This window comes from Mobula birostris, chromosome 8 (assembly GCF_030028105.1).
Source record: "Mobula birostris isolate sMobBir1 chromosome 8, sMobBir1.hap1, whole genome shotgun sequence".
NCBI classification, from domain to species: domain Eukaryota; kingdom Metazoa; phylum Chordata; class Chondrichthyes; order Myliobatiformes; family Myliobatidae; genus Mobula; species Mobula birostris.
Genome location: NC_092377.1, coordinates 137,111,033 through 137,126,899, shown reverse-complemented (window position 1 = coordinate 137,126,899; position 15,867 = coordinate 137,111,033). Strand labels below are relative to the sequence as shown.

The 15,867-nt window shown below is 44.8% G+C and overlaps 1 protein-coding gene across 1 annotated transcript in view; it reads right to left on the bottom strand.

The window, feature by feature from the left end:
• LOC140202325 (glycerol-3-phosphate acyltransferase 1, mitochondrial-like) overlaps positions 1–15,493 on the bottom strand; it is a 58,858-nt gene extending 43,365 nt beyond the window's left edge. The window contains exons 1-7 of the mRNA XM_072267232.1: positions 15,418–15,493; positions 14,176–14,236; positions 7,582–7,661; positions 5,838–5,942; positions 4,139–4,212; positions 2,044–2,148; positions 1,815–1,940 (exon numbers count right to left, since the gene is read on the bottom strand). Of these exons, the coding sequence (XP_072123333.1) occupies positions 1,815–1,940; positions 2,044–2,148; positions 4,139–4,212; positions 5,838–5,942; positions 7,582–7,647 (476 nt within the window). The 5' untranslated portion in view covers positions 7,648–7,661; positions 14,176–14,236; positions 15,418–15,493. The remainder of the gene's footprint in view (positions 1–1,814; positions 1,941–2,043; positions 2,149–4,138; positions 4,213–5,837; positions 5,943–7,581; positions 7,662–14,175; positions 14,237–15,417) is intronic.
• Positions 15,494–15,867: the final 374 nt, after the last annotated feature.

Genomic DNA, 15,867 nt, shown 5'->3' with positions numbered 1-15,867 from the left:
TCTGCCAACACAGCAATCTTGCCATTGGGTCGCCTACCTTGCACTCTGGTGACCATAAATGGCAAGGAGTAGGGTAGGGAGCAGGGGTCACTATCCCCAGCGCTTCAGCCTGGCGTGAGGTCTGCACTGGGGCGCCTTCACTTCCAGCGATTCCGTCCGCTTCCAGCTGCCATATCTGAATTCCTGAGAGTCAAGTTCACCAGCCTTTCAGGAGATCATAAAATCGCTGGGGCGTTTAGACATTTCAAAAGTGCATTCCTTTAAAGGAAATTGCAACGATAACAGTTCAGAAGACATACAGTTTATCTAGTAGTTTTATGAGCTGCCGCATATTGCCCACTGGTGCAAGTTCGAGATGTAAACTGGATCCAGTGTTGACATGACAATAAAAAGGCAGCAGATGCAGGTGACACTGGCACTGGAATACTGTGACCAGTGATGTAGCCCAGATACCAGTGTTGGGACCTTTCCTACTTCTTTTATAAATTGTAAAACCATATATGAATGCAGAAGGCATGATCAGAAAGTTTGAAAATGACATGAAAAGTGTTTTTGAAAGTGAGGCTAGTCAGGAGCTACAGGGTGATATTGGTCAGATAATAACATGAGCAAAACAATGGTAAATGGAATTTAAATCACACAAGTGCGAAGTGAAGCACTTTGGGGAGAACAAATGAGAATAGGAATTAGACAACAAATGGAAGGGCCCAAGAAACTACTGAGGGATTTTGGTGTACAAGCACAGGGATCTCTAAAGATACATACAGTGACATTGTAGTGTAGTGTAGACAGTGTTATGCTACTACAGTGCCAGCTACCCAGGTTCAGTTTCACCGCTGTCCGTAAGAAGTTTGTACACTCTCCCCATGGCTGCGTGGGTTTCCTCCAGGTGCTCTGGTTTCCTCCAAAATTCCAAAGTACAGGTTAGTAGGTTAATTGGTCACATGGGTTTAATTGGGTGGTGTGGGCCCATTGGGCCGGAAGGACTTGTTACCGTGCTGTCTCTCTAAATAAATAATCAAACAGCAGCAGAGGTAAATAAGCTGCAGGCAGCACATTGCACATCTGTCCTCTTGAGCTGGGGTAGAACACAGGAGCAAGGAAGTTTTAGTACAACTTTATGAAACACTAGTTGGGAAAATGCTGGAGCACTGTACACAATTCTGAAGGCCCCACTATAGGGACAACATTACTGCACTGGAGATGGAGCAGAGTATATTCATCAGAATATTGCCCAGGATGGAGAGTTGTCATGATCAGAGCTTACATGGAATGGGTTTTTTCCCTTTAAAGCAGAGAAAGCTGAGGACTCTAAAGAAGTCTATTAAATTATCTAGGACATAAAGAAGAGCATTCCCATAGCCAAAATATCCGATACTCAAAAGCTTAGGTTACAAGATACAACATTGAGGAGTTAAAGAAAAGCTCTTGCATTCAGACAGTTGGTGGAATGCAGAACACACTTCCTGAGTGGGTGGTGGAGGCAGTTATCCTCACAATATCTCAGTATCTGGACAAGCACTTGAATTACCAACGCACAGGAGGCCGTGCACTGGTATGTGGGGTTGGTACGGAAAAGCACTGATGTACAATGGACACAGTTGTTGCAGAGTCCACCCCTGTGCAGGGTGATTCGACAATAAACCCATACCCCGTTTGCTTTGAGAGTCTCCACTTCCACTCTGGTTCACACAGGTCCAAACGCGAGCACAGCAAGGAACACATCGTCTCAGGCACGTTTCGAGCAGCAGTACCACACCGTTTCATCGAATGGTATACCTTAGACAATATATTGTCAAAAACTCCTACTGTACCTGAGTACGAGGGGCGAGATCGTAGCCTGGATCTGATGCAAGATTGTGATCACATTCTTCACATTACAAGGTGATTTCTGATCAGATACAGCCGTGTCAGATACGTTCTTTGCAGCCTCCTGCATTCTGGACAAAAAGTATCAATTGCTTTACTGTATTTATCAGATTCAAGGTGCAGACACAACACACCAGATCATTGAACAATATTCTGAGTACCACTAGCTCTCACCTGGCGCTGTTAATTCTGTGTTCCAGAAGAGGTGCATCTGGATAAACCGTACACTTAGCAACAAACAGGATGTGGCAGAGATGATGAGCGAGCCAGCCTCGGTACCTGCAGAAACACTACTTTATAGCATCACTCAATGGCTGAAAAACAAAAGAGCTGATCTTGGATGACAGGAGGAACGGAGACAGGTTTGCCCCATCAACATCAATGGGACTGCAGTTGAGAGGGTGAATAGTTTCAAGTCCCTCAGTACACACATCACTGAAGATCCATACACACCGGCAATGTGACAAAAAAAAAAGCACAACAGTATCCCTTCCACCTCAGGCGACTGAAGAAGTTCAGCACGAGCCCCCAAATCCTCAAGACCTTCTACAGGGGCACCACTGACAGCGTCCTGACTGGGTACGGGAACTGCACCAACCTTGACAGTGGTACAGACAGCCCTGCACACCTGCGGATGGGAACTTCCCTCCACGGGGGGGCGTTAACAGTGACATCTGCGTAAAGAGTGCCTGGAAGATCACCGGGGACACCAGTCACCCCAGCCATAAACTGCTTCAGCTGCTTCCGTCTGGCTAACACTACCACAGCACTAAAGCCAGGACCAACAGGCTACGGGACGGCTTCGTGCTACAAGCCATCAGACTTTTAAATTCACAAAGCTGGACATTGCAAGAGTCATAACGCAAAGATTTTTACTCCCTCACTTTGTGGGACGGATGTAAGGTTTAAGTAAATTCAATTCAATTCACAGTGGAATGATGGGCAGCTGAGACAGCAGCAGAGACGGGGGTTCAATCCTGACCTCAGGCGGCCGTCTGTCTGTTTGCGTGGGCTTTCTCCGTTGCTCCTGTTTCTTCCGACATGCCAGCGGCCCATGAGTTAGTAGGTTAACCGGCCACAATAAATTACCCCCCTCCCCCCAAGTGTAAAGGTGAATATAGGTGGGAACCTGGAGGGAAGAGTTGGGGAGGATGAGGGGAAAATAAAAAACAAATTGAGATTAATGTAGGATTAGTGTAAGATGGGCAGGTTCTGAGGGTGGGGGAGGAGAGCTAAAGAGAATATGGATGAAATTTTTAAAAAAATTGGGATTAACATAGGATTACAGTAACATGGGCAGAATCACGGGGGGGGGAGAGAGAGAGCTAAAGAGAACATGGAGGATCTTTTAAGAAATTGGATTAATACAACATGGGCAGTTGTTTGTTGGCTGGGACCTGACAGCCGAGGAGACTGCTTCCCTGCTGTCTCACTATAATTCCTATCAATCTTCAGCTTGGGAAGGAAGAGCCTGGTTAAAACACACGGAGAATCATGCAATGATATAAAACGTAACTATCAATATTGGCATGGTCAGCATTAGGATACAAGCATCTTGAGCTAAAGACCCCAATTCATTCTGCTTGATTCATCATTGCAAGATAGCAAAGTTGTGTCGTCCATTCTATGCAATCCTTCATTTTACAGAGAACGGTATTATCTGCTCACTACTCTTTCCCATCGTGCACCAAGTTAAGAAATCTGTAGCACGTTGACAAAATGCCACAGCGTCCAACTCACAGTGGTGAATAAGCACCAGTAAACTGTCAAAAACAAGCTTTAATTACCAACACTGGCTTCACTGCCGAGTTACTCAGCAGTTCATATAATCTATTATTGAAATGAAATTATACCAACCTACCAAAAGAACTCCCCGAACGCAGACTTGCATTATATTTTTGGACATCAGCAGCAACACTTATCACCATCCTAGAGCTTAGCACTATGGAGAGGACACCTCGTATTAGTGCAGACTACTTGTGCAATGAAGATGGCCAGAGATCATGCGATACAATGCCAGCGTTATACAAATATGAGAACTACACGTGTCAAGTAACCATGATTTTCACAGTCTAATCCTGGAACTGACTCTGGGTAAAATTCATGAGGCACACACTGCAAGCCACACAGAAATCAACAGAAGCTCAGTGAGGCGGCACGTTCAAAACTAAATTTCTCACCCATTTTCCTTTTGTTCTATACGTCACTGATTACATTGCTGCTAAAGTCAAAAACAGCAAATTGTCTGTAAGATCATTTATCAACATACCGTGTTTCTTTCTCGGTGACAAGGATAGCATTTCGAAATCCCAACAAGGCTAAGTAATTATGGAACAGCATGCCCTGAAATGATAAGGGAACTTTAGTATAGGATATGAAGAAAAAGAAGCTGCAAGAGCTATAGTTTTTTTCCCCTCCAAAAATACTTCATTCAGAAATATTACAAAATAAGGTTATTTACAATAAAATTATGTGTTGACTCTCAGTCCATATTCAAATGAAAGATGTTTACAATAAATCGTTTGTTCATTGACTCTCAAACCTTGGTCAAGAATTAAGACTTAATTAAAATAAAAAATTATTAACAATAAACCAATAAAAAACCAGGCGTTGATTCTAATTCCTTTACCAAAGTTCTTTAACGGCCTACACAATTCCAGCCACTCCTGGGGCACCATGTTGATTCATCTATCCACACTGCTGATGAGGGGTATTCTCCTCCCCACCCGACCCCTCCCACTCCCACGGGTGACGAACCTTAAACTGTGGTCCTTCCCCACTGGGCCTTCGCGGTGGCCGCACCAAGCTTGAGTGCATCCCCCAGCACATACCCCTGCAGGCGAGAATGTGCCAGTCGGCAGCATTCAGTCACGGACATCTCCATGTGCTGGTAGACCACCAAGTTTCCGGGCGACCAAAGCGCATCTTTCACCGAATTGATGATCTGCCAGCAACACCGGATGTTTGTCTCCATGTGCGTCCCCGGGAACAGCCCGTAGATCACGGAGTCCTTGGTAACGCAGCTGCTGGGTATGAATCTTGACACCGTCCCTTCCATCCTCCTCCACACCTTCTCTGCGAACTCGCAGTGTGCAAAGAGGTGAGTCACCGACTCCTCCTCACTGCAGTCCTCCCGTGGGCGGTGGGGTGTGGAGATGACGTTCCGGGCGTACGGGAGGGATCTGACTAGGAGGGCCCCTCTCACCGCCAGCCAGGCGAGGTCTTTGTGCCTGTTGGTGAGGTCTGGCAATGAGGCAATTTGCCAGATGAACTGGACGGTCTGCTCAGGGAACCACCCCACTGTGTCCATCACATCCTTCTCCTGCAGTGTCTGCAGGGCATTCCATGCCGACCACTGTCTAATGGCCTTGTGGTCGTGTGGACAGTCAGAGGCTTTTTCCCCAGGGCTGAAATCACTAGCACGAGAAGGCATATTTTTAAGGTGCTTGGAAGTAGGTACAGAGGAGATGTCAGGGGTAAGTTTTTTTTTAAAAACGCAGAGAGTGGTGAGTGCGTGGAATGGGCTGCTGGCGACAGTGGTGGAGGCGGAAACAGTAGGGTCTTTTAAGAGATGCCTGGATGTATACATGGAGCTTAGAAAAAAAAAGGGCTATAGGTAAGCCTAGGTAGTTCTAAGGGTAAGGACATGTTCCACACAGCTTTGTGGACCGAAGGGCCTGTACTGTGCTGTAGGTTTTCTACATTCCTAATAGTGCAACTTTTATTAAGGTCATTTCATTATCTTTGATATTGGTCAGAATTAGTTGTTCTAGCTGATACCATGATCCCCAGCTCACTATCTGCTCTCGCCCTGCTAATCACAATCCTAATTCACCAACCACCCCCCAACACTAAGCACGCCCATCTTAAATATCTCTGCATCACACAATCTACCGAAGACCAAGGAGCTCAAAATGCTATCCCTAGAATGAGCTGCAGTACCCTGTGAGCATACACATTTCTATTACCCAGCTTTGGGGTGCACAGACGTAGCAGCAGCGGCCTACAAATGGGCGAGTGTTCCCCAAGAGGAGACTGATGCCTTCAGAGGACAGCACGCCTCTGTAATTCACCTGAGGAAAAGAAAAGAGTTTGTCTTTAAAGATTAACAGTTTGTTTGCAGTATTACAAGATTAGAAAATGTCCTTTGTTAAGAGGATGTGTTGTGTTTCTCTTGTGTGTGCCCTGGTACCTTTGAGAAGTCCCTTCAAAAACGATGCAAAGAATCGTATTAAAGGACATTTCCGAACAGCTTCATCCCAATTATTTCAGCTCCTTGAAAAAGCCTCAGTGAAGGCTGCTACTGAACTACAATACTTGTGCCATGTAAAAAAAACTGATGAAATACCATCTCCCAAATTGGCATGATCAATATTTACATAGAAAGAATACCTCAAATCAAATGTGTTATCCCTTGATCCAAATTCAAAATGGAATAGTACTTGTAACTTCATCTCCCAACATATGTCATGTTGGTCAGTAAGAAGGAAAGCATTTTGAAATCCTAGTGAGGTTAGCAGTTAAACGGAAAGAAATGCAAAACAGTTCTGTGTAACTTGTCATCAGTATTTAACTGTCAAACCTTTATATACTATTCTGCATGTTTTTTGAAGCTAGTATTTCCTTCAAGGCAATTATCTAAGTGCAATTACGAAAAAAGCACAGCAGCGCCTCTACTTATTTAGGAGTTTGCAAAGATTTGGCATCTAAAACTTTGGCAAAATTCTATAGAGGTGCAGTGGAGAGCATATTGACTGGCTGCATCACAGCCTGGTACGGAAACACCAATGCCCTTGAACGGAAAGTCCTACAAAAAGTAGTGAATCTGGCCCAGTTCATCATGGACAAAGCCCTACCCGCCACTGAACACATCAACACGGAGTGTGTTGTCACAGGAGAGCAGCATCCGTCATTGGAGACCCCCACCACCCAGGTCATGCTCTCTTCTCGTTGTTGGCACCAGAAGCCTCAGGACTCTCACCACCAGATTCAGGAAGAGTTTTTGGTTCAGGCTCTTGAACCAAAGGGGTTAACTTCACTCGTCCCACCACTGAAACATTCCAACAACCAATGGACTCACTTTCAAAGACTCTTCATCTCATGTTCTCAATATTTATTTATTATTTATTTCCTTTAGTATTTGTACTGTTTTTTGTCTGTTGCACGCTGGTTGGTGCAGTCACTCATTTATTCTGTTATGATTATTATTCTATTATGGATTTATTGAGTATGACAACAAAAAGTGAACCTCGGGGTTACATATGGTAACACATAGGTACTTTGATAACAAATTTACTTGAAACTTTGGAAATAAATCTCAAGGTAGTACCTGGTAACATGTACAAACTTTGATAATAATTTCACTTTGACTTTCAATAACTGAAGCACCACTTCCCCTCCTTCACCTTCTAATTGCCTTGTGATAAATGCTAATGGTCTTTATGACTTTTATATGTAGAGTATCTCACTGTTATCTTACAGTACTTTACATACATACACTCATTATCACTGTCTCCACAGCAGCTAGTCTCTATCCATTAGGAAAAGATCAAACTTTCTTCCCCAAACTCAATTCCAACATTCACAGATTGTCCCACTTTAGCCCTTTTTCTAATTCTTGCTCCCATGGAATATTTGATGACATAACATATAATGCTGGAAAATAGCAACATTTTCTTTAGCACATTAGAACAAAGAAAAAGAGCAACTTACTTTCTCAAAGAATTCAGTGGATTTCATTGGAACAGTTCCGTCACCCTTATTGTGCTTCAAAGCCATGGTATCAGCCTAAACTTCAGGAAAATTTACTTAAGATAGTCAATTATGGTTATAAATCTGGATTATATAAATAAGTAACTCAAAACCTACTGCTATTTCTCATGTTCTTGGTGGGAATGAAAGCTGTGAGAAAAATACAGAATCTGGTAAGCGGATGCAGAAAACCTTGAGGAAATGGACAAGAAAACCATGAAGTTATTTCATTTGCAGCAGAATAGGTAAAGATGGTATTTTAAATGGTAATAAACCAATAAGTGTTGATAATAATAAGCAAAAAGACTCTAAACCTTTTGTAGGACTTCAGTAATAGCTCTAACTCCATTACAGGTGCTACAAAGATGTTCAAGATACTCAACGCCATTTCACCAATTAAAGCAATGAGGGAGACCGAAACATTGCGGCAAATGCACAAGGTGAGCACAGGCTGCCTGCCTTTTGATTGCTGGTGGGATCGCTCCGCTACGCTACCAGAGGGGGCAGACTATATGGCCTGCCTCTGTGCCCAAAGAATGTTACCGAGCTTTTCTGCACTTTAGATATGGATATGGACTTGCAGTAAGGACTTGTTGTTCAGTCTTTTAGTTTACTATATTCTCTGTTCTTTGCCCAATCTTTTGCTTTTTTTTTGGGCAGGCAAGGGGGATTTGGGGACTGTGCTGTTGCCCTTTTTTTTCTTGGTTTCGTGGCTATCTGGAGAAGAAGAATATCAGAGTTGTATACTTTGATAATAAATGAACCTTTGAACCTCTGAGTGACTTCAATCAAACTGAACATTGTAAAGCAGGTGAATGCAGTGCTGTCATTGCTAGATGACAAAACTAATGACTGTTTCTACAGCTTTATGGATTATTGGGAAGTTGACTGTGCAGAACTTGACCCTCAAAGCAGGAAAACTTAAAACAACTTTTCACAGTCTCATCATGACTCAATAATAGCACCAACTCGATTATTCTACTTGAAAAATGTTTACAGGTGAGCCAAGCAGGAAGTAGAGCTGGGCTGAGAACTGGCAGACGGAGTTCAACTTGGAAAAGTGTGAAGTGATTCATTTCGGAAATATTCAAACTTGAAGGCAAGACACAGGTTAATGGCAGTGTGAAGGAACAAAGAGGTCTTGGGGGTCCACGCCCACATCCACACCCCTCACAGTTGTTGCTCAGGTTGATAGAGTTGTTAAAAAGGCACATGGTGTGATGGCCTTCATTAGTCAGGGATGGAGTTCAAAAACCATGAGCTCTAGAAAATCCTGGTTAGACCACACTTGGAATATTGCTCTCAGGATGAAGTTTTCCATTCCAAAACTAATGAGATGTCTTCCTTCTTCAAAGAAAGGGGTGTTCCTTTCTCCACCATCAACGCTACCCTCATCTATGCATCTCTTCCATTTCACACACCTCTGCCACCATTCCATCCACCCAACCCACCAGGGACAAGGTTCCTCTTGTCCTCATCTACTACCCCTTCAGCCTCTGTGTCCAGTTCATAATTCTTCGCAACTTCCACCATCTCCAACAGGATCCCATCACCAACCTTTCCCACCCCCCCAACTTTCCATTTTCAATAGGAATCGCTCCCTACACAACTCCCTTGCCCATTCGTTCCACCCCCCACCTCATTGATCTCCCTCCTGGCAATTATCCTTGCAAGCGGAATAAGTGCCACACCCACCCCTACACCACCTCCCTCGCTACCATTCAGGGCCCCAAACAGTCCTTCCAGGTGAGATCTGTTGCAGTCATCTACTGTATCCGGTGCACCCAGTGTGGCCTCCTGTCTATCAGTGAGACCTGAAGTAGATTGGAAGACCGCTTTGCTGAACACATACGCCCCATCCATCAGAAAAAGCAGAATCTCCCAGTGGCCACTTCCCATTTCAGCATGTCAGTCTATGGCCTCCTCTATCGCGATGAAGCCATACTCAAGGTGGACGAACAACATCTTATATTCCACCTGGGTAGCCTCCAAAATGATGGCATGAACATCAATTTCTCAAACTTCAGGTAACTGCCCCCCCACCGTCCCCTTTCCTTCACCATTCCCCATTCCTATTTCCCTCTCTCACCTTATCTCCTTCCCTGTCCATCACCTCCCTCTGGTGCTCCTCCCTTCCCTTTCTTCCATGGCCTTCTGTCCCCTCCCATCAGATCCCCCCTTCTCCAGCCCTATATCTCTTTCACCAGTCGACTTCCCAGCTCTTTACTTCACCCCTCCCCTTCTCCCGGTTTCACCTATCACCCTTATACCTTTCCCTCTCCTCCTCCCACCTTCTCACTCTTGACTTCTAATCTCTTTTTCAGCCCGAAGGGTCTCAGCCTGAAACGTCGACTGTTTACTCTTTTCCATAGATGCTGCCTAGCCTGCTGAGTTCCTCCAGCGTTTTGTGTGTATTACTTTGACTTCCAGCACCAGATTTTCTCTCCTTTGGAATATTGCGTTCAGTCCTGGTCTCCTTATTGTAGGAAGAATGTGGGAGCTTTAGAGATAGCCCAGAGGAGATTTAAAAGGTTGCTACCAGGACTAGAGGGCATGCCTTATGAAAACAGGTTGAGCAAGCTAGGGTTTTTCTCTCTGGGGCGATATGAAAAGTGGAGGGCTATATAGGAGGAAAGGCATGGATCTTCGAATAGGATATAAGGTCAGCACAACCTCATTGGGCTGACAGCCTACAGTGTGTTATGTTTTATGCTCTGTATTCAAACTTTATCCAGCCTTGGTACCTTACTGGAATCAGATTTGTCTTTCACAATTCATCAGCACAGGTGCATCTCAAGGCTGCATGCTTAACCCCTGCTCTGCTGCCTACACACACAGCATGCGGCTAAGAACATCTCCAATGCCATACGCAAATTCACCTGTGACACCACTGTTGTAAGACAAATCGCGTTTGGTGGCGAGTCGGCATAAAGGAGGGAAACAGCACACCTGGTTGAGTGGAGTGCAGCAACACCACATCTCTCTCAAGGCCAGTAAAACTAAAGAACTGATTGTTGACTCCAGGAAGGAGCAGGAGGCCAAACATGCACCGGTCTACTTGATGGGAAAATCAGTAGTAGAGAGGGTCTGCAGCTTTAATTTCCTGGATGTTAACGTATCAGATGGCCTTTCATGAGCCAAGCACATAACGAGAACACCACACACAAAACGCTGGAGGAATTCAGCAGGTCAGGCAGCATCTATGGAAATGAGTAGATTGTCTGAGACCCTTCTTCAAGACTGAGAAGAAAGGTGGGGGGGGGGGGGTAGATGCCAGAATAAAAAAAAAAGGAGTGGGGAGGGAAGGAGGCTAACTGGAAGGTGATCGGTGAAACCAGGTGCATGGGAAAAGTCAAAGACTGAAGAAGGAGGAATCTGATAGGAAAGGAGAGTGGACCATTGGAGAAAGGGGAGCAGGAGGGGATGCAAGGGGAAGCAATAGACAGGTGAGAAGAGGTCAGAGTGGGGAATGGGGGGGGGGGGGGTTTAAAATTTGTTTACCGGAAGGAGGAATCAATACTCATGCCATCAGGTTGAAGGCTATGCAGACGGAACATAAGGCGACCTCACCTTGACACAAGAGGCAGCCACGGACTGACCCGTCAGAACAGGAATGGGAATTGGAATTAAAGTCCTCGGCCACCAGGAAGTCTCACTTGTGCCGGATGGTATTCGATGAAGCGGTCACCCAGTTTACGGTGGGTCTCGTCAATGTAGAGGAGGCATAAAGAAGGCACCTTTACCTCCTTAGTAGGTTCATCATGTTACAGAACACTCTGACAAGCTCCTACAGATGATCTACGTATCCTGATCACTAGCATTATGGTGTTTTAAAGCAATTCAAATGTGCAGGAACACAAGAAGCTGAGCCATGGACTCAGACCAATACATCTCAAGCACATCCCTCCCAGTCATTGCTAGTATCTACTTGAGGCACTACCTCAAGAAAAAGAAACATCTACCAAAGACACCCACCATCACCATCGGGTCCACGCAAGAGACGCAGAACCCTATACTATCCGGTTTTGGAACAGGTACTTCTCTTCAACCATTCGGCTCCAGGAGGAGCCTGCACAGCCCTAACAATTACCTCATAACAACACTACGAGCTCTTTGCACTACAATGGACGTTAAAAATAATTGTGTTTTCTTGCAAAAATTGTGCAGAATTCATGTTTGTTCCCTTTTTCTTGTGAAAGTTGAGTCTGTCACCATGCAGCTGTGATGCTACTTCAGGTTAGTTTTTCACTGCACCCACATCTGGATATGTACTCTTGCCTATGACAATAAATTTGGTTTTGACTTCATATCCTGCCATCTATTTCCATAGACTAAGGACATCCCACAGTCCACTCACAGGATGGACCAAACTGCGTACAGGTAGACATTAAAGAGCAAAGCTCCAGAGATTTGGACAACAGAGGGGTAGTCGCAGAAAGCAGAGGAGAAGCTCTGGGATTGCTTCAGATCAGGGGACTGGGCCGTGTTCGAGCCCTCATCCGTAGATCTGAATGATTACACCATGGTTGTCACAGACTTTATTACAGCAGTTGTAGATGAGTGCGTCGCCACAAAATCATTCAGAGTCTTCCTCAATCAGAAGCCCTGGATGAACCATGAGATCCGAAACTTGCTGAGGGCCAGATCAGAGACATTTAAGTCTGGAGACCAAGGAAGTTACAAGCGGTCCAGGTACGATCTCCAGAAAAGTCACAGGCAAAGTGGTAATCCCTGACTAAACTTGAATCAATGAAGGATACTCGACAGTTGTGGCAGGGCATGAATAATATCACCTCTTATAAAGTTAAATCAAGCAGCATAGGGCTTTGCTTCCAGATGAGCTAGTGACCATCAAAACATGGAGGAACCATCATGAACTCCCACACCTCCCAATGATCATGTGATTTCAGTCTCTGAAGCTGACATGTGAGGGTGAACCCACGAAAAGCATCTGGCCCAGATGGGATCCCGGCCAAGTACTAAAGACCCGAGCCAACCAGCTGGCTGGAGTGTTCAGTGCGATTTTTAACATCGCACTTCTGCAGTCTGATGTACCCATCTGCTTCGAGCAGGCTTCAATTATACCGGTGTCAAGGAAGAATGTGGTAACCTGCTTCAATGACTATTATCCAGGAGTACTTACATCCACTGTGATGAAACATATCAACTCCTGCCTGAGAAGCAAATTGGATCCACTCTAATTTGTCTACCAGAGTAACAGGTTCACAGCACATGCCATTTCACTGGCTCTTCACTCAACCCTAAAACATCTGGACAGCAAAGATGCATACATCAGGATGCTCTTTATCAGCTACATTTCAGCATTCAATACCATCAGCCACTCAAAACTAATTCATAGGCTTTAAGACCTTGGCCTCAATATCTCCTTGTGCAATTGGACCCTGGATTTCCTCACTTGCAAGACCCCAGTCAGTTCGGATTGGCAACAACTTCTCCTCCATAATCTCCATCAGCACTGATGCACGAGAAGGCTGTGTGCATAGTCCCCTGCTTTACTCACTTTACACTTATGACCATGTGGCTAAGCACAGCTCCAATGTCATACTCAAGTTTGCTGATCACACCAGCGCCGTATGGTGAATCAAGGGTGGTGGTGTATCAGCATATAGGAGGGAGACTGAAATTCTGGCTGAGTGGTGCTATAACAACCTCTTACTCAATGTCAACAAGACTAGGGAGCTGACTATCGACTTCAGGAAGAGGAAACCAGAGGTCGAAGGTGGAGAGGGTCAGCAACTTTAAATTCCTGGGTGTTATTATTTTGGAGGTCCTGTCCTGGGGCGAGCACACAAGTGCAATTAGGAAGAAGGCAAGGCAATGCCTCTACTTCCTTAGGAGTTGGTGAAGAATCAGCATGACATTTAAAACTTTGACAAACCTCTATGGATGTGTAGTAGAGAGTATATTGACCGGCTGTATCACAGCCTGGTATGGAAACAGCCCTGAATGGAAAATCCTACAAAAAAAGCAGTGGATACAGCCCAGTCCTTCATGACTAAAGCCCTCCCCACCATTGTGCGCATCTACAGAAACAATGTCATAGGAAAGCAGCATCCATCTTCAGGGACCCAGCCACCTGTGCATTCTTCTCGCCGCTACCATCAGGAAGGTGATACAGGAGCCTCAGGACTCACACCACCAGGTTCAGGGACAGGCTCTTGAACCAAAGGGGATAACTCACTTGCCCCATCATTGAAATGCTCCCACAGTCTATGGACTCACTTTCAAGGACGTTTCATCTCGTGTTCTTGACATTTTTTGCTTATTTATTTAATATTATGATTATTTCTTTCTTTTAGTATTTGTACAGTTTGATGTCTTTTAGACACTGGTTAAATGCCCAAGTTGGTGTGGTCTTTCATTGATTTTATTATGGTTGTCATTCTATCATGAATTTATTGAGTATGGCTGCAAGAAAATTAAATCTCATGGTGACATATATATGCTTTGATAATAAATTTACTTTGAACTTTGATCCCTGCAGCTAAAACTCAACTATGCTTTTGTTACTTTAAGATTTAATATTTTACTTACTGACTTCTTTCAATCCAGCTTCTATAAACTTGAAGACATCCAAAATTCAGCTGCCAGTGTCCTAAAATACACAAATTCATTCATCCAGCACTATGTACTTCCTGGTCAACATTGATTCCTAGATAAGCAATGTAATAATTTATAAAATGGTACCTTCTTTTCCAAACCCACCAACCTCCATGCAATTCCCTCCAGTCTTCTTCAGAGATCTAACCTTCAAAAAGATGCATTCCTCCTGTCCCTAAATCTAACTGTTCCACAATTAAGCAGTGTGTTACAGCATGAACCCCAATCTTTGCAATGCAAAGAACTCCATGCAGTCACAGGGAAAAAAAAAAATACGAAATCCACAGAGTCAGGATTGAACCTCAGTCTCTGGCGCTGTGAGGCAATGGCTTCACTAACTGTACAACTGTCTTGCCTTCAGAACGTCATTCCCACTGTTTTTAGATGCCAAAGTCCTAAAGTGCAGAATTCACATCCTAACTTTTTATTCTATGGTTTTTAGTCACTCATTAAAACATCTCATTTTACCAAGCTTATGGAGTTCATCATAAATTGTTTTATTAGAGTTCTCCTGCAGAACATTTAGGAAGATTTTGCCTAGTAAAATTGCTTTTCAATCAAATTATTTTGTTCAAAAAAGCACCACTCATAAGTAATATCCTCAGGATAGTACTGCATCCGCCAGAAGTTAAATATCTCACTTCCACAAAAAATGATGAATATCTCACCAGGGTTCTTCATTTACAATGCCTCTCGGGCAAACAAGCTATTCGACTTCCATATTGTGGTTTAAATTAAGTAATATTTAAAATATGACTCTCAACTAAATTCTTAGTTTTCAATATTTTTTAAAAAAGTGTTTTGAATGTACAATCTCCAGTCCACCCACCCACCTATTATACACTTTCACTGCATCTTATCCCAGATCAGGTCAGTACCAGATTCTGACTGCACCCCCATCTCATAGCAAACATTGACAGCCCCCAACTCTTTCACATCCCAGGTCTGTCGAATGGCAGCTTCTCATTTCACCCCATGTCCAACCCTTTACCATTCAGAGTGAAGCCCCAAATCCGTTCTCTGCTCCAGCCCGCAGCAGGACCACGCTCCCTACTCCAGCCCATCCCCCCTCGACCTATCTCGGCCCGACGTGTGCCGCCGACCCACTGGCCCCCACAGGCCAGGCCAGGCCTCACTATTACCCGCTGCTCGCCCAGGGACGGTGGTTCATCTCACCTCCACCAAGCTAATTCATAACACAGTGCAAACAGCACAATTTCCGACTCTCAGCACGAGTCCCCGGAGCGGCCAACTCGGAGCTCCGCACCTTGCCGGGCTGTCCTCTCATTGGACAGGCTGCCTGCGATCCCCAACTTCTGATTGGCCAGTCTTCCAGTTCCGCCTTCTGATTGGCCAGAGCGCCGGCCCCACCCTGCCCCTCCGGTTTCGGGACGGGGAGGTTGGTGGATGCGTGACTAGTTTTACCGATGCCCATTCCAGTGCCTCGCCATCCTTTTCACAAACCTTGCCTCCGATGGGGGGGGGGGGGGGGGTAATTAAGATTCAAAAATCATGACTATCAAAAACTTTGACAAACTTTTGCAGATGCGCGCTGGCGAGTATACCGACTGGTTGCATCACGGCCTGGTATGGAAACACCAATGCCCTTGAACTAAACAAAACTAC